Source organism: Arvicanthis niloticus, chromosome 12, assembly GCF_011762505.2.
Source record: "Arvicanthis niloticus isolate mArvNil1 chromosome 12, mArvNil1.pat.X, whole genome shotgun sequence".
Lineage (NCBI taxonomy): Eukaryota > Metazoa > Chordata > Mammalia > Rodentia > Muridae > Arvicanthis > Arvicanthis niloticus.
This window is the reverse complement of record NC_047669.1, coordinates 4,328,609-4,349,626: the sequence shown is the minus strand read 5'-3', so window position 1 is coordinate 4,349,626 and position 21,018 is coordinate 4,328,609. Positions and strand designations below refer to the sequence as shown.

General features: G+C 50.8%; 1 protein-coding gene across 3 annotated transcripts in view; it reads right to left on the bottom strand.

The window, feature by feature from the left end:
- Window positions 1-33: 33 nt before the first annotated feature.
- The window catches only part of Gnb1l (G protein subunit beta 1 like), a 63,584-nt gene continuing 42,599 nt past the window's right edge, over window positions 34-21,018 (bottom strand). For 2 of the 3 annotated variants that reach the window (XM_034515514.2, XM_034515513.2), the window contains exons 5-8: window positions 20,609-20,771; window positions 16,734-16,832; window positions 12,374-12,589; window positions 34-521 (exon numbers count right to left, since the gene is read on the bottom strand). In XM_034515514.2, the coding sequence (XP_034371405.1) occupies window positions 270-521; window positions 12,374-12,589; window positions 16,734-16,832; window positions 20,609-20,771 (730 nt within the window). In that variant the 3' untranslated portion in view covers window positions 34-269. The remainder of the gene's footprint in view (window positions 522-12,373; window positions 12,590-16,733; window positions 16,833-20,608; window positions 20,772-21,018) is intronic. The other variant, XM_076942624.1, reaches the window with a different exon arrangement.

The following is a 21,018-nucleotide window of genomic DNA, read 5'->3' as shown; positions in this document are numbered from 1 at the left end:
GGATATCTTCGTGCAAAGTTCCCACCTTGAGGCTCAGGCTGGCAAATGGGAAATTTATTGTCAAATATCTTCAGTCTGGCCATTCTACCAGGTCTAAGCTATGCCTGTTACCAAGCTATCATCTGAATGACAGTCACAAAAGGAATAGGGAACCTCACGAAGAAAGTGGGTCCCATGGACTTTTGGCCACAATTTGCTGCCCTCAGAGGGACTTGAAGATCTTCCACAGGGCTGGGTCAAGACTGGAGTAAGACAGCAGTGTCCCACAGTCATGAGCAGGGGTAGAGTGACCAGATGCTGATGCGCTGGTCCTTGGACCCTGCGGCAAGCAGTCCATCGGCAGCAAAGGCCACGCAGTACACAGGAGCACTGTGGAAAGCAGCAACAGCCAGTGGCTTCATTGTCCTCCAGTGGAACACACGGATGCGGTGGTCCCAGCCTGCTGTGGCTAAGATCTTGCAGTCTGGCCGGATAGCGACTTCAGCAATTCCAGGATTGGTGAGTTCATGAGTCTTCTTCACCTGTGAGCAAGCAGGGCAAGAATAATTAGACTGCTCAAGGATCTGCTGCAACCCTCGGCCATAACTACCCTCGTCCGGCCCTCAGTCTGCCATAGGCTTTGTGACAGCTATACATTCTCGTGCATCTGGCCTCCTCCTCAACCCCATGGTCATAGGAGGGGCTTCCCTGAGCAATGCAAGGCCACCAGGCAGTGCTGTGCAGCTCCTCAGGCTGCTTGGAAGACTCCAGCCCTGGAGGAACCTGGGTTCTCTGTGTGGAAGACATGGCCGAGTCAGAGTCTCTTCTGCAGGAACCACCATGGAAACTCATGGCACGTGGGAGATACACACTCCAGGAAAAATAGACTTTGGGGATGTGGGAGGGGTTCCAGGACAGCCAAGAGAAGGGCAGGGTGCTAAGATTTGAATGTGTCCCTCAAGAGTTCACAGGCAGAAACTTAATTCTCAAATTCACTTATTAATGCTATCCAAGGTGGGGTATTTGGCAGGGAACTGGGGCTATGTGAAATCACAAGGCCTATTAGTGGCTTTTCTAGGAGGAGACCTGAGCTGGCAGCCTGTTCTGTCTTGTCTGGGGATAGTCTCCATGCTGAGACTGGCATGCTGCAAACGCAGGCTTTGAGCCTCCTGGACTTCAGCGCTATTAGCCAAATAAACCTTTATTTTTAAATAAAAATTGTCTTTCTTTGTATTTTTTGTGTTTGGATGTTTCATCTGCCATGTATCTGTGCAGTATGTGCATGTAGCAGCCACAGAGGCCAGAAGAGGGTGCTGGATCCCCTGGGACTGGAGGTACAGACGATGACCTGAGAGCTGCCATGTGGGTGCTGGGAATTGAACTTGGGTCCTCTGCAAAAACAGCCAGTGCTCTTAACCACTGAGCCATCTCTCTGGCCCCAGAGAGATTAGATTCTTTATACACTGTCCGGTCTTAGCAGCCTTAGGCATTTTGTTGTAATAGAAAATGGAGTAGCCGGGCGTGGTGGCGCATGCCTTTAATCCCAGCACTTGGGAGGCAGAGGCAGGCGGATTTCTGAGTTCGAGGCCAGCCTGGTCTACAGAGTGAGTTCCAGGACAGCCAGGACTACACAGAGAAACCCTGACTCGAAAAACCAAAAAAAAAAAAAAGAAAAAAGAAAATGGAGTAAGGTACAGGGTGACAGGGTGAGAGACAACACAGGAAGAGGCAGCAGAAATCACAGATATGCTCTTCAATGACTCAGGGACCCCCATTTCCATTTCTCTGGCTTCTGTCTGTCAGTGTGGTCTATTCTTCTGTATATTCTCTGCAGTGCCATTCCTACTATGTCTCTGCCGATGCAAGACTGATGTAGCCACTCAAACTTTAAAACACCAGAACTTCAAGCTAAATAAAATGCCTTTGTAAAGTTAGCCTGCCTTAGGCTCTCTGTTTTAGTAATGAACACAGCTCTCTTGGTGACACCCGCCTACCCTGAGTACTGCAGGCTACTTGACATCTCTGTTCCTGTGAGTGGCCGGCCTCTGAACAACAAGCTTTCTGTTAGCAACCCTTGTCCTCAGTGCCTTCCAGTAGGGCTGCGTCACCCTTTGCAGACAATGATACACCTCCACAAAGATGACAAGGAGGCCAGCATTGTAGCCTGTGCTTTTAATCCTAGCACTCTTGGAAGAAGAGTCTCTGTGACTCTAAAGCCAAATTGGTCTACATAGAGAGCTCCAGGCCCATAATAAGAGTTTGCCTCAAAAAGAAAGAAAGGAAGGAAGGAAGGAAGGAAGGAAGGAAGGAAGGAAGGAAGGAAGGAAGGGAGGAAGAGAAGGGAGTTCCAGTGGAGACCTTGAGAGAGGCAGGATGGAGTGTGGAGGGCAGGATGACTAGAAAATACACCAGCGAGAACAATACAGAGAAACACGGAGGGCAACCAAAGGGCGACTTTAATTTACTGACACAGAAGTTTTAGAATCTAAGCCCAAAGAAAGGCTGTAGGAGCATTCATAGTAAGATGTGCTCTAAAATTATTAGGGCTAAAAGTGAAGAAAAAATTTCCGATAGCCAGGGCCCCCCTACTCCCCCCCAAAAATTCACATGGAAGATGAGGGCACAGTAGATGCTGTCACCAGAAAGTTCCAGGGCTACAAGTGTGCCTGCAGACAGTGGAACAATATTCATACAGGCAACGGGGAGTAGGGTCCAAGAGTTTTATATCCAGCCAAGGTGTCACTCAACTGTGAAAACAGTAGATAGACATTTTTAAACTTGTAAGAGCTGAAAGATCACTGCTCCTGTAAGTCCTTCTGGAAGAACAAGAAGATTAACTCCAGTCTTGCAGGAGATGGCTGGAGCACTGCAGTGAACAGTCTGGCACATGGCACTGAGTGTACTTACATACAGGATTAGGCACAGACATGGGGATTATAGCTAGAAAACCAGTTATGTAACCAACAGAAGCATGGGCTGGTAAGGGGAAGATGGTGGCGCTGAGGACACAGTCATCTGAGGTGATCTGACCTCCACCATAAATGATGACAGCCCAGCCTATTCCTTTTCCTCTCCTACCTGAGGGGAGACCCCTTGTTTTCCTGGTATTTGTTGTGCATATCTGTATATACCAAGACAATAAACATTCTCTGGCTTTATGATTAAATTTTACCCAAAGCTAAATTTAAATCTGGGCTATGAAGAAAGAAACCCCAAAGGGTTAAACAACAGAGAAGCCAGAGCAGAAGTGAGAGAAGCAGGGGTTCACTTGGGTTCCAGACCCAACGCAATGAGAGAAAACCTGGGACCTGACATTGATCAAAGGAACAGGCCACACGCAAGAGCTGTGCCTGCTTAGCAAACAGGCTCGTCGTTCATAAAGTGGTTACAAGTGTCTGATGCCTAACTAGTCACCTCACTGTAAACAACCATGAAGGTGAACAAAACACACAAAGGAATTGTTACAGGCCCTGGACCACAGGCAGAGGCGGGGCCTGGTATTCTCTGCCTGGGGGCAAAATCAAGCTGGATTATAGAAGTCAAATTAAGCTGAGGGGCAGATCAAACTCTGCAGCAAGAAGAAGGCTGAGATCTGTGAGGATAAGATGGAGGGAGATGTGGCTTTGCTGGCTGAGGACTAGACATGGGTTCTCTAGGAGACCTTGTTGAGGCTAGGCTATGTATGTTCAGAGCAGATGTCAGGCTGACCAGCAAGAGACCGATGCAAGGCTTTAAAATGGAACAGCTATGAGAGGTCAGTGAGAGCTTAGGAAGGGATGAGCCCCACCAGGCCTCACATTAGGAATAAGGCCCCACCTAGGAGTGAGGCCTGCTCTAGACATCTAACAGAGCGAGGAGCCAGGCCTAGCAAGGTCTGAGGGGATGGGGAGCTAGGGTTGCAGTGACAACACAGTGAAGGTGGCTGAGTGAAGGTGGCTGAGATGGCTTTTCCACAAATTTGTTCCAACACAGCATGAAGCCATGCCCACACAAGTCCAAAGTGAAGAGCCAGCCACTAAACCCACCACTAGAGAAGCAGACAGATTCTCATCAGGTCAGAATAACAGTATTTACTGTAGTCACCACATGCCATTCACAATGTCAGCACATTCCCAGCACTACTAGACACATGGAAAGGTAGGACAACAGGCTCCACAGTCAAGGAGCTAACCATCAGAAATGTCCCCAAACAGTGCAGGTACCAAACATCAAATAAAGACGTCTCTGAAAGGAAGGGGGTTGTGCAGACGCCATGAAGTGTGAAGACCCGAGTTTGTATCTTTAGGACCCATGGAAAAACCCAAAAACGTATGGTGGCCACCAAGAAGGTAGGCGGCCACCATTTGGGAGGTAGAGACAGAGGATCCTTGGCAAGCTGGCTACCTAGACTAGCTGGAGCTGGTGTGCTCTAGGCTCAGCAATAGACTTGATAAACATAGAATTATCAAGGAAGATATTCAATATCAACTTTAGGGCTCTACACACATGTGCTCATACATGAACACACATCCACTCAGACACACATGAGCACGCAGACACAAACACACCTGCACTACACATACACAAAAACTAAAAACATTTCAATAATTATAAAATTATTTGTACAAAGTAAGCAGTTAGAAATTATTAGTACAGCCTAGAAGTTATAAAAAGAACAGAAAATACAGAGCTGAAAATACCAGCTAGAATAAAATGTACATGACAGGCTAATCAGAGATTCGAAATCAATTTATAACAGAGTGAACTGGGACCTACAAGTTAGGAGAAAGCCAGCCCTTGCAAACTGTCCTCTGACAACTGCATGTTCACTGTGCGCGCACACACACACACACACCATAAACAAACAAACAAACAAACAAACAAACAAATAAATGTCTTCTTCCAGATAAAAGGATAAAAAGATAGGGGAAGTGCCAGAGCTGGCCATTGCTGATAAATATCAAACACTCTGCATGCATGTGTGCATCCATGCATGTGCATGTGTGTGCTTGTGCATGTGTGCATGTGCCTGTGTGTATGTGTGCCTGTGCATATGTTTGTGGTAGGCAGGGGATGCTTAGCAGGAAAACACACTGGCCGCTCCTTCACAACACCCATACGGTGGCTCACAACCACCTGTAACTCAGCTCCAGGTGACCCAGTACTTTCTTCTGTCTCCACAGGCACTTGTATAGAAGGCATACATTCACACAAAATACATGAACAAAAATTAAAAAAACACATCTCTTGAAAATACTGTGGTTTTAAATTAAAAACAAAACAAAACAAAACAAAATGTCTAAGCTAGTCAGTGGTGCTGCATACCTTTAATCCCAGCACTAAGAAGGCAGAGGCAGGTAGACTGGGGGTTGACCTGCCAACAGCCCATGCAGGTGGGATCTAGGAGGATGCCTCACAAAGGCCTTCCCAGAGCACAGGCACATCAGAAACCACACAGATATACTCAGAGGCCCCTACACTGGCCATTTTGAGATCCCACCAGAGGACCGGAACATGGCCTTGATTTATGGGAGGGTCTGGTTCATGAATGCCCCAGTGTGCTGGGCATGGTGGTACGTGACTTTAATCTCAGCACTCAGGAGGCAGAGGCAGGCAGATCTCTCTGAGTTTGAATCCAGCCTGGTACAAATAGCAAGTTTCCAAACAGCCAGAAATATATACAGAAATCATGTATCTCAAACAAAACAACACAACAACAAAACAACCCAGGATTATTCACTGTATAAAACCCATCCCTCTGGGATGGCGTATTAGTATACATCATCCTGGTACTTAGGAGACAGAGGCAGGACCAGGAGTTCAAAGTCATCTTCATAGTAAGACTGGGGGAAGTTTGGGTTGCATGAAACTGTCTCAAAAAAATAAAGTAAGGGGGCTGAAGATGGCTCAGCCATTAAGAGCCTTGCTGTTTTTTTAGAGGACTCAGGTTTGATTCCTGTCACTCACATATTAAGATCAGCCAGCCAGCTGTAACTACAGTTCCAGGGAATCTGATGCCCTCTTCTGGCCTCTGCTGGTACTGCACACACATGGTTGAGACACACCCATACAGACCCCCCTCCCCTACAAAACATAAATATTTTTAAAATATTAAAATAAAAGAAAATTTATGAAAGAATGAAAAAAAGAATAAAACAGAAACAACTGCAGCAGGGCAAAATATAGCTCCACAAGAGACACACCTACATCTTAAAGGACCAGGAAGGATTCAGAAAACCTAACCCTTGGTCTAAGTCACACTAATAGCTGGTGAATAGACTTCTTTTCCAGAAGGTGGCTGGAGAAAACTAGGAAGGCAATTACTTTATTGGCAGTTCTTGAGCTGGCCTTCAAATGCATAAAGCAAGAAACAATGGGGATGGAGAAGGGGGAAGGACAGAGCCAGGCTCTCTGTGATGGGCCCTGGCCCATGTGTGCCTCGACAGGCATCAAGTGCACAGCTGTGTACCTGGAGAGACCCTTTTCTTCTCAGCCACATGTGGTCCACTTGTGCAAACGGGCCAGCTCTCTGCATTTCAGAGGACTGAAATCACTCAGACCTTGTTCTCTGACCACAATGTAATTAAGTTAGAATTTGAAAACTAGAAGATGGCTGGGCTGTGGGGTAGGGAACCATAAAAACTCCAATCAGCTCAGCTCAGAGGCCAGGGGACAAATGAATACAAGGTCCACCAGAAGTGAGGCCTGATGGGACCTGGTAGTGTGGGACCCAGCTACAGGGTCACATTATGGGAACACAGGCGCCATGCCCAACATGAGTTGGAATGACTGAGTGTGCCAAGGACAGCAAGAAGACAAAGACAGGGATGGGACTGACATTCACATTCCATCCCCAACGACAAAGTGTTCACATTAATGCTAAAAGTCTAGAAAAACATGATTCCCTGCCTCAACCCCCATCTCAAGCCCAGCACGCAGAGTCCAGTCTGAAGCAACTCAGGCCAAGTGTGTATGGAACAGCAAGAGGACCCAGATCTCCCTCCACTGGATGCCCAGCACTCAGTGAAACAGCCCAGACTTAGCCACTGAACAGAAGAACAACTCCTAGACCCTCAACACCATCAGCAGAACTATGTGGTAGAAAGGCAGGTATCAGTCAACCAGCAGACCCAAACTGACCCAGCCGAGCAATGGGGAAAACGTGTGGTGTACTGAGTTAGCTTGGAACTACTGTTTTTTGAGATGGAGTCTCACTATTTGACCAGAGTGGTATTCAATTCCTAGGCTGGAGTGATCTGCTTGCTCAGCCTTCTGGAGAATGGATGCTGCAGGCACACAGTGTCACAGGAGGCTTTATTTCCCTGCTTTGATACTAAAGGGAAAAGAACAGTTGCATTTACTAAATCAACAGTCAAGAAGAAAACCCCAGGCTGTAGAGATGGCTCCTTCAGCAGTGTTTGCCTGAGTCTGGACTACAGCATCCACATAAAAAGCCCAGTGCAATGGTGCTTGCCTGTAATCTCAGGTCAAGATCCCTGGGGCTTCCTGGCAGCCAGTCTAGGTGAGATGATGAACTCCAGGTTCAGTAGAGACTCTGTCTCAAAAAGTGGGAGTGGGTGGGGCTGGAGAGATGGCTCTGCCACTGTCAGGCAGCTCCCAACTGCCTGCAGCTCCACTCTATGACGGCCAACACCCTCTTCTGACCTCTGCTCACAAGCACACACACAGACCTTCAAATAAGATGAATCTTAAACAATAACAGAGAGGAGAGTGACTGATGAAGATTCCTGAGGTCAGCCTGTCCCTGCACACACTAGCATGTGCACACACATACACACACACATACCTGTGCACACATGAACACACATGCACATACATCAGTCAGAGAGGCAATAAGCACAACTGTCAACCTAGCCGGCACTCACGATCCAGCTCTTCCCCCACAGACTGGAAGGAACTTCACCCAATAAGAACCTGTCACTGTGCAACGGGTAACACAGCTCCCCTGCCCAGTTCCATCCAAGGTGACCTGCTTAGATATGATAGGTCTGGGTCCCAACCAGTGCCACCAGTAGCTCAGTCCTCCAGCTTAATTGTTGCTATGCCCTCTCCTGCCCTTCCAGAGGTCTCTCCAGGGCTTGGCTCCAGTTCATGGACCTGCTGGCACTGTTCACTGGCCCTGACCACCTCTTCCAGCCCCTCTGCTGTCCCTTGTGGCCAGGCTGCCTGTATGTGTCCTGTCCACCTTCTATGTTCACACCTGGCAGAGCCTCAGCTCTAATGCTCCAGGCTTCCCCCGTGTGCAGGTACAACATTAGAAGGCTGCAGAGTGCAGCTGGGCACGAGCTCAGGCAGCCTGTCATCGCTGGCATGCACCCTCCAACACCCCTTCTAAATGGTCTGTCCTCCCTGGGCTCCACGCACAGGCTGCACTCAACGCCTGCACTGGGGCAAGATGTGGGGCAGATGCTGTGGTGTGGTGCGCCTGAGCACGCATGTGGGGCCCGCCCATGCCTGCAGACAGGCCCAGCTGCTCCTTCTAAGACAGAGTGTTATGTTCTGTGGGACTGGGGGTGGAAACGTGTGCAGCAGACCGGATTGACACTGTTCTATCCTTGTCTCCCTGGGGATGTTGGTTTGGCTGAGGTAGAGAGGGGATTGTTGGGCACAGAGTCCCCACTGGAACTCCCTCAGAGCCCTGACTCAGGGACATTTCCTTGCTATCTCCTTGTCCCAGGAACTTATCAACACTGCAATTCCCAGAGAGAACACAGCAGCTTTTAACCCTATACCTGGCTGCTAAGTACTCCTTGTGCTGGTGAGGTCCAACAGAGCCCTGACTGATCCTCAAAGGCAGAGGTGTACAGGGACAGAGGAAGCCCTCACACTCACTTCCCCTGCCTCCCTACTTCATGTGAGAGGGCCAAGCTGCCAACTCTGACCAACCATGGCCTTCAGGGATAGGAAAGTCCACGTCCACCTCATGCACACCTGGAAACAGGTAATGGCAGAGAGTTAGAGACAGCCTGGCTGGAGGACTGGGTCTTCAGAGAAGTGAGAGACTGGGAGCCTTCTAGGAACTTCAGCTGGACAAAGGCCAGCGCCCACCTGGGGGCCATGCTCCTGAGTGTGGGACAGATCTGCAGAGACATGGAGGAATGGTCAGCCCCATGCTCCTATATTCCTCGAATAAACACAAGTGCACCATGCCCACAACCCCACTGCAAACCCTATGTCTGCTTCAATATGCACAGGCACTCCAGGTGCACATGAAGACGACCCTGCAGTTTTCTGACTAGCTTCCCCCAGTGACTCTGGGGGCCATGACTCTGGCACAACCAGGACTGCAGAAGGACACAAGGCTGGGACTCTTCTGCTGAGCAAACTGGGTTGCTCTGGCCCTAGGCTCACTGGGGTGGGGGAGCCTTGTTATTACTTAAAGACCTAAAATACTATTGGCTGTAAATCAGTTCCTGCTTCAAGGCTATGGGCCCTACTCCATGTGGAGGAAGGAGCAGGGCCTGGGCACCACCTGTACCTGACAACGCCTGAGGCTCAAACTTGATGGCTCAGTAGAGCCACCTCAGGGAGGCAGGCTTGAGGTTCCTCAGGTACTCTCGGGTAGGTTGTCTCTGTGGGCATCCTACTGGTCATAGCAGCCCCTCCCTGAGAGAGCTCTGGCCTAGGCTCGAGACCCTCCAGAACGATCTCTGGCCACCAGTGGCTCTTACAACTCATGACCTCAGGTACCAGGAATGCTCGGCGCGGCGCCATCTGGTTCTGATTACTCATGCTAGGCTGCGGGCGCCTCAGCCAGGGATCTGTGTCCCAAGTGGCTGGGAGATTGATTTGGGCTCCTCAGAGGCTTTAGCAGGAGGATGTGAGGAAGGCACGTCTGAACTGATGTGGGGCTTGGGCCAAGGCAGGCAGCCATATTCTGGTGCCATGGCACCTGTGAGGATGCTGTGGCCTGGAGGGCAGCTCGATGGCCCTCAAATGTTAAGAATGATCTCAAATAGCTTGCCTTGGCAAATTACTAGATGCTTCTTTCCGAGAGACCTGGGCTATGTAGAAGCAGGATCTCTGGGTCTCTCAGGCCAGCACTGGACCTGACTCTGGGCCTTCCCGGAACCTGAGTCACTCTCACCCCCAAGGCAGGAGGCAAGCTCAGCAGGGGGCTGGGGCTCCCCACCTCCTTTGATGTGTGTTGCTGAGCCAGGCCTGCCCACCTCACCCCAACCACTTCCAGGCTGCAGCTCCTAGTTCCCCTTCTGCTTTAACTTTTCAAATCATTAGTGGAGTAAAAGTTCATCTCTGGACTGGAACATGCCCATAAATTAAGTCTTAAGTTCCAGCAGCTGTTTCCCAACCACAGTGGGAGACTCCAAGTACCGGGGCTGGAAAGGCTTCCTCCTGGGTGCCGGGCCCAGGGGCCTGAGCAGGAGCTGTGCAGCTCTTGCAGAAGCTGCTAGGTGTCAGCCCTCTGCCTTTGGGCTGACGTGAGTCAAACCACCAAGGGGATGATGCTGGACACACAGGGGGTTGCTGCTCCCTTGTCCAGGCTTCAGCGGCAGAATGCAGTGAGTGGAGGAGACCCCCAAGCTTCCCTGCTGGGCTCAGCATCTAGTGAGGTGGGGACTCAGGATACACAGATCCAGTGGTTGAGTGCTGTGCTCTCCCACAAGCTGACATGCAGACCATGGTTCTGAGGGTTTAGGGACTTTTCTGAAGGTTGGAGGCCCCTTCCTTCACAGCAAGGAACCTGTGGGTCTCTTAGACACTGAGGGAAGGATGGATGGATTGACATATAGGGCAGTTTTATTCTGAATCCATTATGTGCCCAGCACAATTGGACCCCCAGGAATGGTCTTGGCTTAGAGCTATGGATCAGAGTTGCCTGTCTTACCAGTGGGCCTACCTTCTGTTCCTATTAGGCACTGCTGGTGGGGAAGCCAGGTTATCTATGCTGTCTCTGTTCCCCAGGGGGACTCCTGCATCTGTTCCTACTTAGTCACGTCATTGTCCCCAGGCCCCCAAGCTATGGTATGCCATCTTTTTAGGCCTGTCTTATACCTCTACTCCACGTCAGCCTCCTGCTCTAAGACTTCCCTTGACCCTCTAGCCACTGTCCACAATCAGTCCCTTCTCCAGAATGGCCTCATGATAAGGCCCTGATCTGTACCCTGGGTTTAGTAATGCCCTTAAGATCCTGGGTGCCACCTGGCACCAACCGAGCCCTACCATTACCCACCCAGCCACATGCCTCAGGAAGGATGGTGGACAGACATACAGGACACTCTGCCTGTATGGATAGGATACTCTGAATCCATTATGTGCCCAGCACAATTGGATCCTCAGGGATAGTCCTGGCTCAAAGCTATGGGTCAGAGTCTGCCTTTCCAGTGGGCCTCACTGCCCACCTTTCTTTCCTACTATGCTCTGCTGGTGGGAGGCACTTAGGCCTGGATCTAATGTACTGAAAGCAAACCCAATCCTTAGCCGCAAGGCCTGAGCTGAGCAGGGCGAGGCTGCAGCCAGGCTTCCTTTCTACTTTGGGAGGGTGGCAGGAATGACTTGTGAAGCGTCCTATTGGGTGGAGGCAACCTGAACCATCATGTTCCTGAAGAAGGGTTGGCATGGACCCCTAAGCTCTATCCTAGGTGCTCTGGCTAAATCCAGTGAGGCTGGAAGCTGGGCTACGGCCACACAATACTCCATAGGGCATGTAGCTCCCCCACCAGGGCTGTTTCCAAGGCTAGTGTTATCTCTGAGACTCCTGGTAACAGACTCCTTTCCTATCCTCAGTCTGTGTAACCAAGCCACCTCTGGGGGCTTGGCGCCTGTTGCCTGGCAGACCTACACAAAACCAAGTCTGGATGCATCTCCACAACCCCTACCACAACCCCTCCAACCCAAATGGGGAACAAGCCAGCTGGGACCCTTATGCTCCACTTGAGGGACAGAGGCAATCCTGGGGCCGTAACAACTGGGATGGTCCACGAGACATTGTGGGGTTGTCTCTACCAAGCCCTGCTCGGCCAAGGCCTTCCTGCCTGGTGGGCTCTCCTGTTACACGTGACCGGCAGCCTCTCTAGGACCTCGGCTTTGCAGGGCTTTCCACAAGTTCTCTTTTCTTTTTTCTCTCCCCTTTGATTAATCAGTTCCTTACTGACCACATTCCTCTGAGTTTTCACAAAGGAGTTTGGTCTGCCTGGACACTACGTGCCTTTTCTCTAGATGGACAAGACTTGATGGCTGTTAACCCAAGGTCCAGGAGAAACCCAAACCATGTGAATGGCGAGCCCACGCCCACTGGCCCTTGCCCCCCTACTGCCTCAGAGTGATTAATTAGCTAGGGAACTGCAGCGGCTCCTCTTCATGCCTAAATATTGTTTCGGCCTATCAGACTGTTAGTGTGGAGCAGGATAAATGAGCCCTGGGCCTGTGCACTGACCTGCAGGGACTGCTGATCGTCCAGACTCCAGACAGCCAGCACCTTCCCGGCAGAGCCGGAGACGCCCTTGGCCTTCTGAGAGTCGAAGTCAAGGCTCATGACAGGCTCTTCATGGCAGGTGATTTGGCTGCACACCTTCCGCTCCACGATGTCCCACAGGACTACCGATCCATCCTCATAGCCAGCCAGAAGGAGGGGGCGGAGACTGGAGTTAGTCTGTAGGGAATGGCACAGTGGTTGGCTCCCAAAGGATCTTGTCTTCAATGAGCTTTAGGGCTGTGGGGACAGCTATTTCTCTGGCCACGCCCAGAAGTGGGCTGGCCCAGAGTACAGTTCCTTTGCTTTCCATATAGCCACCAGCCTAGGCTCCATATCCTAACAGCCTCCCACACCCCTCTCATGGGGTTCGTAGGGCCACTGCTTAAGCTAGCTTAAGGAGTGCAGAGGCCTCACACAGTCATGCATTTCTACCTCCACTGGATGCTGTCCACATCAGGGATGACATGATACCCACTGGCACCCACCAGCACCCTGGGTGGCTAGAGATGGCCTCATCCTTCCTCCTCATCGGCCCTAGGCATAAGCGTTGAAGCCACTCCTTGCCAGTCATCTAGAACCACTGGGCAGAAAAATTGAACACTCAGTGAGAAGGCCTCTCTGGGTTTTGTTAATGGAGCTGCAGAAGCCCCCACCCTTGGAAGCTGGATTTGAGAGGCCCTCACTGTCGTGATGGATGAGGGCGAGGGTCAGAGGGCTCTGCGCCCTGGGCTGACGCTCGTTTATTTAGCCTCTGAAACAACTACAAAAGAAGAGTGCTGCAGGATTCCAAGTCACCCTCAGGGACATGCCATCAGTCCCTGTACTGCAGGGCGGCCCGAGAGAAACTGCACAGGGCTGAGCAAGGAGGCCTGAGCTAGCTGGAGGCTTATGGCATGCAGCTAACAAACAGCATGAGGGGCAGCACAAGCTGTAGCTGGGGTGTGGTGCAGAACACCTTTGGTGGGAGGGGAGGGCAGGGCCCACTGGAGACTAGCATGTGGAGGGACGGCCACAAGAAAATAGGACAGAGCTACCAGGCTTTCAGCAAGTACAGTGAACTTGACAAGGCCAGAGTGGCCATAGGGGTTGTCTCTGACTGTCTCCAGAAACTGCTTGTAAACTGATTGTATTCTCTTGGTGACCAAGTTCACACATATAAAACAGGAGGGACTGAGGCGTCTGGGAGGAGGCATGAAGCTTCCTGTGTTTTCCCGGGTGATTTATTTTCAGCACCATCTTCAGTCCCTCTCCCTAGGGCCAGAGTCCATACTGCACACTTTGACCATAGCCCCCGAGGCAGGGTTGTCTCAGGTCTCTGAGCGTGTGTGGCACCTGGCACGGGGTTCTGCCTGGCTCTGCAGGGGCCCTGGCTGCACTGCTGAGCTTTCTCATGGCAGTGAGCTCCCTGCTGATATTTCTCAGGTCATCTGCTTAGAAGAGATTTGTGCAGATCCACACTGTCTGCCCTATGGGCAGGGAAGCCCCTTCAGACAGGCTGCTTATGCAAGCAGGTATGAGCTGGGTCAGGATTGAGGCAGCACCAGGTAGAATTCCAGAACCCTTTGCACCCCAATCAGGAACATGTGCCAACTCTCACCATTCTTACTCAGCACCCACAGCATGGCTACCTGGTAGAAGCTATCCTGAAGCCCATCTGAGAGAATTAACCCAGGCCACTTGGACAGAACGCTAGCAGTGGTCTGTGCTGACATCTATAGCCACTCCTACCACTCTGGCTCTGCCACCTCTCTTCCCCAGGCTGCTTTCGTTGTTTTTTGAGTCACGGAGTCCAGAGCTCCCCATCATCACTGGTATTAGTTCTAGCTGGCATGCAAAACGCTCAGGACTATGAGTTCTGAGCAGCATAGATTATTCAGGGGCTACTAGAAAGACCCCTCTGTCATGGTGGCCAGAGCAGGAGCCGGACTGGCCCAGAAGGTATGTCTGGGATTTCAGCCCCTGCCAGTTACCACCACAGCCCAGTACCTAGCCACTTTACTCAGTCTACCCTGACCTCTGCAGACTTCCAGTGGCAGTTTGTAGGCACGAGGCCTCTGGTGGTCACAGCCCTGACTGCAGGGCTGAGGACCCAGAGCCACCCTGCCTTGCCCTCCTTAGCAGCTTCCCTTGCCCTCAGCTGGGACCCAGAGACAAAACTGGCTCTGCGGCCTCTCTCGCCCTTTGAAGTACATCCTGAAATGGTAGCAGGCCAAAGGCCAAAGGAACCCCAAAGCTGTGTACTAGAACTCCTGGAAGAGGCCCCGAGACTCAGACTGGGAACCTTCTCTAAGGGTGGGTACTGATGACGCTAGCTCAGGCCTGATTTACAGCCTGACCTATCCTGTAATTATCGTAGCAACACAGCACAGCTACTTTAAGGTACAAACTAAAGAGACCTGAGTATTTCAGAAAGAAATCTATCAAGTCAGGATACTTTGCCACACTCAGATTAGAGATTCCATATCCTAGGATTTCTGGATTTAGGAGAAACAAAGAACATTCTTATAACCAGTGGCTTTTTGCAGCTGCGGGCCTCACATTGGATCTGTATCACCAACAAAGCGGTGATTTGTCCTTCTGTCAACTACATTAATTACCTTAACAAGTTGGTACATCCCTTTCTACACATTTTTTTCTAATGGAATTTTTACACGATTGTGCAATGACCTATGTTTTCCAGGGTACAGAATAGGAGTGTGCAGCCACAGGTGCCTGTGTCAGGACCTGTATGTATCATGGTCACTTCCCTGGATACCTCAGCATGAGTAAGGTTGTGGGGCAGGATGAGGGTACATTTATTTTCCCAGGAAGTGCCCAGAAACTCTTGGGGAGCTGTGTCTAGACACACTGAGGCAAGAACTTGGCTCTGCCTCTGAGTCTGGCTGTAGACTTATAGACCTCCAGAGCTTTGTCAGATAGGGTCTGCCCTGACTTTACCAAGGCTTTTCTCCAGGAAGCTATACAGCAAAGGCAGCAGACTAGGTCAGCTTACTGGACGGATGCTTGAAATCTAACTCAACCCTCTCAGTTAAGAAACTTCAAGGAGCTGGAGGAATCGCATAGTGGTTAAAAGCACTAGCTGCTCTTGCAGAGGACCCTGGCTTGGGTATCAGCACCTGCACGGCAGCTCACAACTATCTGTAATCCAGTTACAGGGATACAAAGCTATCCTTTGACTTCACAGGTACCAGGCACACAAGTGGTACACATATATTCATGTAGCCAAAATACCCAGACATATAAGATAAAAATTAAAAAGGAAACTGCAAAGAAAGCCAACTGGAAGCAGGCCAGAAATCTTTGTGCCATCCAGACAGATTGAATCCCTGGGGCAGGCACAGAGGTGCCCTTCCCATGCCTCTTGTGGGTTATGCAGGCAATTCCAAACTGAACAAGCCCATCTCATCTCATCTCACTTTTAGAAGAGTTCAAAGAGGCAGGGAGCCACAAGGTAAAACTTACTAGGAGGACGGCCAAAGGGTTACATTCCCTCTCAGCATGGGTGATACCCTGTAACCCTCCTACTGCTATGTCTGTACCAGATAAGATACTGATGCTGAGGCTTCTGGGATTCCTTGCAGAAAAATACTGTAAACAGAAGTGACCCAGGAAGTAAAAATGCTGACCTGGATGCGGCCAGGGAAAGCATTACCTTGAAAAAGTCTGGGCCTCTGCGTGCGTGCGCATGCGTGAGTGCGTGTTGTGGGGCGTACAACTCCAGACCTTAGGCTGTGATGTCTACCTGGGCCCTAGTTTTTGCAGCAGCCCCAGGAGCATTTGACCCTCCAACAGAAAAAAACAGTCAAGACCAAAGAAAATGGCTGCAGGGTAGACCTCCATGGAATGACCATGGGGAAATCATCATGCCAATGTTCCTGGGACCTCTATAAGGTCAAGGAGTGGAAAATATGAATGCCCAGCACAGCGAGGTCCATGCAGGCTGACAGTAGTCAGTTCTTCCTTCAGCTTCAGCAGAGCCAAGGACCAAGGTGCTGAGGAAAAGGGCCTGTTCTGGGAGCGGGTCCCACAGCTGACCCCACTGTGCTCTCCTCACAGCTGCACATGGGCATCTGTACGGCACACGGGCCATGTCTGTGGATGGCGGGCATGGATGCCTGTCTTCTCTGCAGCGTTTCTCTTGGGATGCCTTCCACGCGCCAGTGCCATCTCAGGAGAACCTAATGTCCAGGCAGCTTTGGGCCACAGAGGACAGCAAACACACGTCCTCTAAGGGACAGTGCCTGTAGATTTGATGACAAATCCAACCCTGAGTGGGGCATGACTCAGGGCTGTTGGGTGTGGCTGGCACATGCTGTCTTACCTGCCACAGCCCCAGGCACATGGGCATGCCTGGCTTGGCACCTGCCTCCGGCTTCAGGGTGCACACTGACGTCTTGGATGGCATCTCCAGAATCTGAACCTGACAGTGAGAAAACAAGCTGATTTGGGCTGATGCCAAGCCAAGTCTGTGCTATGCAAACAAGAGACGTTTAAGGCGATTAGCCAAGGCTGCTGCGAGTTTCTGTCTGCTCCTCTCCCTGTAGGGACCTGAGAGCAGAGTCTCCTAATTAGTCTGCACAGGCTGAGAGCTTAGATGCTCCTGGGGTCCTCACAAAACAAACACTCACATCATTCCTGAATGACCAACGTTTCACCAGCAAGTAGCTAGCACATGCCTTTCCCCATCCTGTCATTTGGGCAAAGCCTGGTCTACTTGGTCCTACTTACTTTGGTCATTCTCCCTCCTTTGCTTGTCTCCCTTGCCTGGGTAGGATTTTCAAGGGCCCTCTCTGAATAATCTCAGGCATGTAAAATGATGCATAATCTGTGCAGAATGCCTAGGACCCATCCACCACCAGCCTAGTAAATCAGCATGTTACCTAGAGCCAAGGCCAGCTCCACTGAATCCTGGTTTCCTAGTACCCAAGTACCCGACTTGCCAACCTGGACTACTGAGCTGCCCAGGCCTTTCCATGCCTAGGCTGAGATGGGCCTGTGGCCCACATGGCCCAGCTTCCCATGTAGGTATGGAAATCCAAGAAGATTGTTTATATCCTGGCCAGCATCATTCTTAGTAGATAGCCAAGGCCCAGGGACCAGATTGGATTGGGTTCCCAGACATCCTGTCTAAGGTGCTAACCTTGTATCTTCATTCATTTGGGGGAATGCAACACCTCTCTTATGAGCCCAGGGAACAGAAGAGCCCCATATGACATGTTGCAGCCTAGTATCAACCAGATGTTTCCTATGTCTTTTATCTACGTGGGGTTCTACTGCACTGTGAGGCTTATGTAAACCTTCTGGAGTCATGGAGCTGAGTGGGTTCTGGAATTCCAGAGCTTCTCCAGATATCAGCAAGAGCAAGAACACAATACAAGCCTGCTTCTCATGCTCTTCTGCACACACATGGCATCACAGTTCCAAAGGGGTGGGGGGCATCAGCTGGACAGCACATACCTGGTATGTCTGAGGAGCCAGAACCTGGGCACCTAAGAGTTGTGTTGCCCTTTCCAACCTATGCCACGTAGAGCCTTATCTGCCACAGCCATAGAGATGATTCTATATCAGCTACCTGAGTCCAGGACAGCTTCCAGGCAGTGCAGAATGCCAAGCACACAGCCTGCTCCATCAGAGTCCTGATGATGTGTCCACTTCTGATGGATGGATGGGTGGCCAGGGTGCTCTCTGGCAGGGTAACCTCACCAGGGTCTGCACAGTGATTGGACTAATACCCAAGTGAGCACTAGAAATGGTCACAGCTCTCTGTTCCATCTGCTGTAGGTGAGTCTTACAGCCTCTGCCTTCATAGTGGCAGGGAAACATGCTCAGGCCTTTGGGAGACAGACTGGAGTCTGAAGAACCCTTGGCTGCCTGTGGGAGGTAGTAAGGGAAGGGGGTATGTTTGGAGGAAGCCAGGACAGAGGCTAACAGAGTAGGAAGGCAGAGCTGCTGCAGGGGAGTAGAGATGGACAGTGGCAGTGAGCCTGCAAGCCCACATCAGAGCTGCTCCCAGGCTGGAAGGCGGGGGTTGGGGGGAGCGGCTCTTATCCACAGTCCTGCCTCCTCAGGCCCATGGTCCTCCACAGCCAGCAGCACTGAGTAGGCAGTTCCTAATGGCCCTGGCAGATCAGGCTGGTGTACTGGGTTAGGCTTGGCTGCTGCCCAACAAAAGTCATTTTGTCTCCAAGAAGATCTAGTTCATAAATAATGAGATAGTAACAGGCATTTATTTGTTCATGATTGCATTTAAATCACCAATTAGGAGCTACATACACTATTCTTGCCAGTTTGCCAAAAACCTGTTAAAAGTTTTATTAATGTGAGGGGCAGGGGAACTGCTTCTTTCTCTACAGCAAGGCAGGTGGTACTAGGTCATCCCAAGTCATAGCCACACAAAATGCCACTCTGAGGGTTAAGAGGGCTTAGCCACCCTTCGGCCATGGATCAGTACAGTCTTTGTCTATGGAGGTCACAGGCTCCTGTGTAGTTTTAACCAGCTTCCTGGCCCTTGTCCTCAGTGCAGTGGCACTGTATTTTCAAAACAATTTTTATTACATTTATTTGTTAGTGAGTGTGTCTGTGTGTGTGCACGTGTGCATATGCACGCGTGTACAACTTTTGTGAATCAGCTCTCTTTTTTCACTGTGTGGGGTCTGGAAATTGAACACAGGTTGTCAGCCTAGGCAGTAGACACCTTTAACCACTGAGCCATCTCAACTGTTGGACATTGCATTTTCATAAGCAGCCAGAACATGCTGGGCAAATGGTTGTTTTCCAGTCAGTCTGGAATCTGCCTAAACTGGGCCCTGGAAAAGCACAGCTGGCTTAGGCCCAAACAACGCCTGGGAGCATGCTCCCACCCCTCACGGCTGTCTGGGTGGCCACACTTGCCCAAACCTAGCATTTTTTCCTTCTGGAAAAAAAAAAAAGTGGAGCTGGGTGCCAGGTGGAAAGCGCCAGTGTCTGTAGGAGGCTCCGAGAGGCCCAGGGAAGCAGGCGAGGCAGGTATGGGTCCTGGCTCTGACCTTGGGATCCTGCTTCTGATACAGGTGGCTGCTGTGCTTGCTACACTCTTAGTACATATCCCAGATCAGACTCCTACACATTCCTCCTCTTGTCCTGAGAACAAATTTGAACAGCTCCCACCTAAGGCCCCTTGCCATCCAGCCTCTCCCTGCTACTGTAGTAAGGTCTTTCTAAGCTCTCATGACTTCCTGTCATGGCCTGGGGGCTGTACACAGTGTGTATCTTTGACTTCTGCATCCTCAGGCTGCTGCACTACCCTCCTCAGAATGCACGTGTGTGGAGTGCAGTATCCCCACTCTTAGCGTTTGGGTCGGAGCATAGTCCTGGCCTTCTGGCTGCTCACCACTGGCCATGCCTTATGCCATGACTCTGCAAACAGGGTGATGGCTGATTCTATAGAAAGAAGCCCCGAACAGGGTTAGTTTGTTCTCACAGGAAGCAGAGGGTTCTGGGATGCACCTGACTCCATCTCCTGGACTCCCCATTACTCTGGCCTCATTGCAACTAGGGTGTGGTTTTCAGATACCTTTTTTCCTGTTCCTTCCCTTTACCAGTTTGTGGAACAGTTTGTCTCACAGGAGGCCCGGAGGCCCAGGAGTTCCTCTGTCCCTCTTCTTGCTTCCAGACTTGCCCCCATTCTGGATTTTGAATTTGGGCTTTCTCTTCCCTTCCCCAGGTCTGTGACTACTCATTCAGCCTCCAGAATCTTCATTTTCACTGTGTTATAGCTCTGTCCCTCATTGTGAACTCCCCTGTTGCTTCAGTTTTCTTCACTGTGTCTCTATTGGCAGTGCACCAAGGCCCCAATTTCTAGACTCTAGAGATTCTTCTGTGTGTGTGTTTATGTTTATGTACATGAATATGTGAATGGATATGTACGCTTGTCTATGTGTGAACACATATACTCAGGCCTGGACACAGCTCTAAGTGGCCCTCCTCCTGGAATAGTGTTATGTTAAGTGTCAACGTTTGCCCTGAAAGGGTGTGACATCACAGATGAGCAGCCGGAGGCTGCTGGGGCTACAGTGAAGCAGGTAAGCCACAGACCTGCAGCAGGCAGAGTCCAGCAGCAGGACTAGGCCCTCCTTACTGGAGGAGGACAAGTGTGTTGGGTCAGGACAAAGCCAGTGCCATTAGTGTATGGAAGGAGCTCCAGGGGCTGGTTCTTACCTCATCGCTGCCCTTCCCTGGCACAGCAAGCATCCAGCACAGCTGTCCCCTGACCAGGATGGAGCTCCTGCAGAAGCCCACACTGTCCAGTGGAACTGAGTCCATGATGGTGTTCCTGCCCTCTGCCAAGTCCCACGCGCACAGTCGCAGGTCCCGGCCCTGGCTGATGAAGCAATGGGAGGGTCTGTGAGACACTGTAAGCATGTATGTGCCCACTTGGGCCAGCATACAGTCCTTAGCCCTTCCATGCTGAAAGCAACCACGTTTCCAGAAGATGGCTAGGTAAGCTTCACGCCATCCAGGCTGAGGGCCTCAGTGAGGAGGGCTTCCCTCTCAGTGCTCACATCTGAGTTGGTATCCAGGGCACTGAGGCCGGAACAGTCAGTAGACTAAGGATATGGACATGGAGG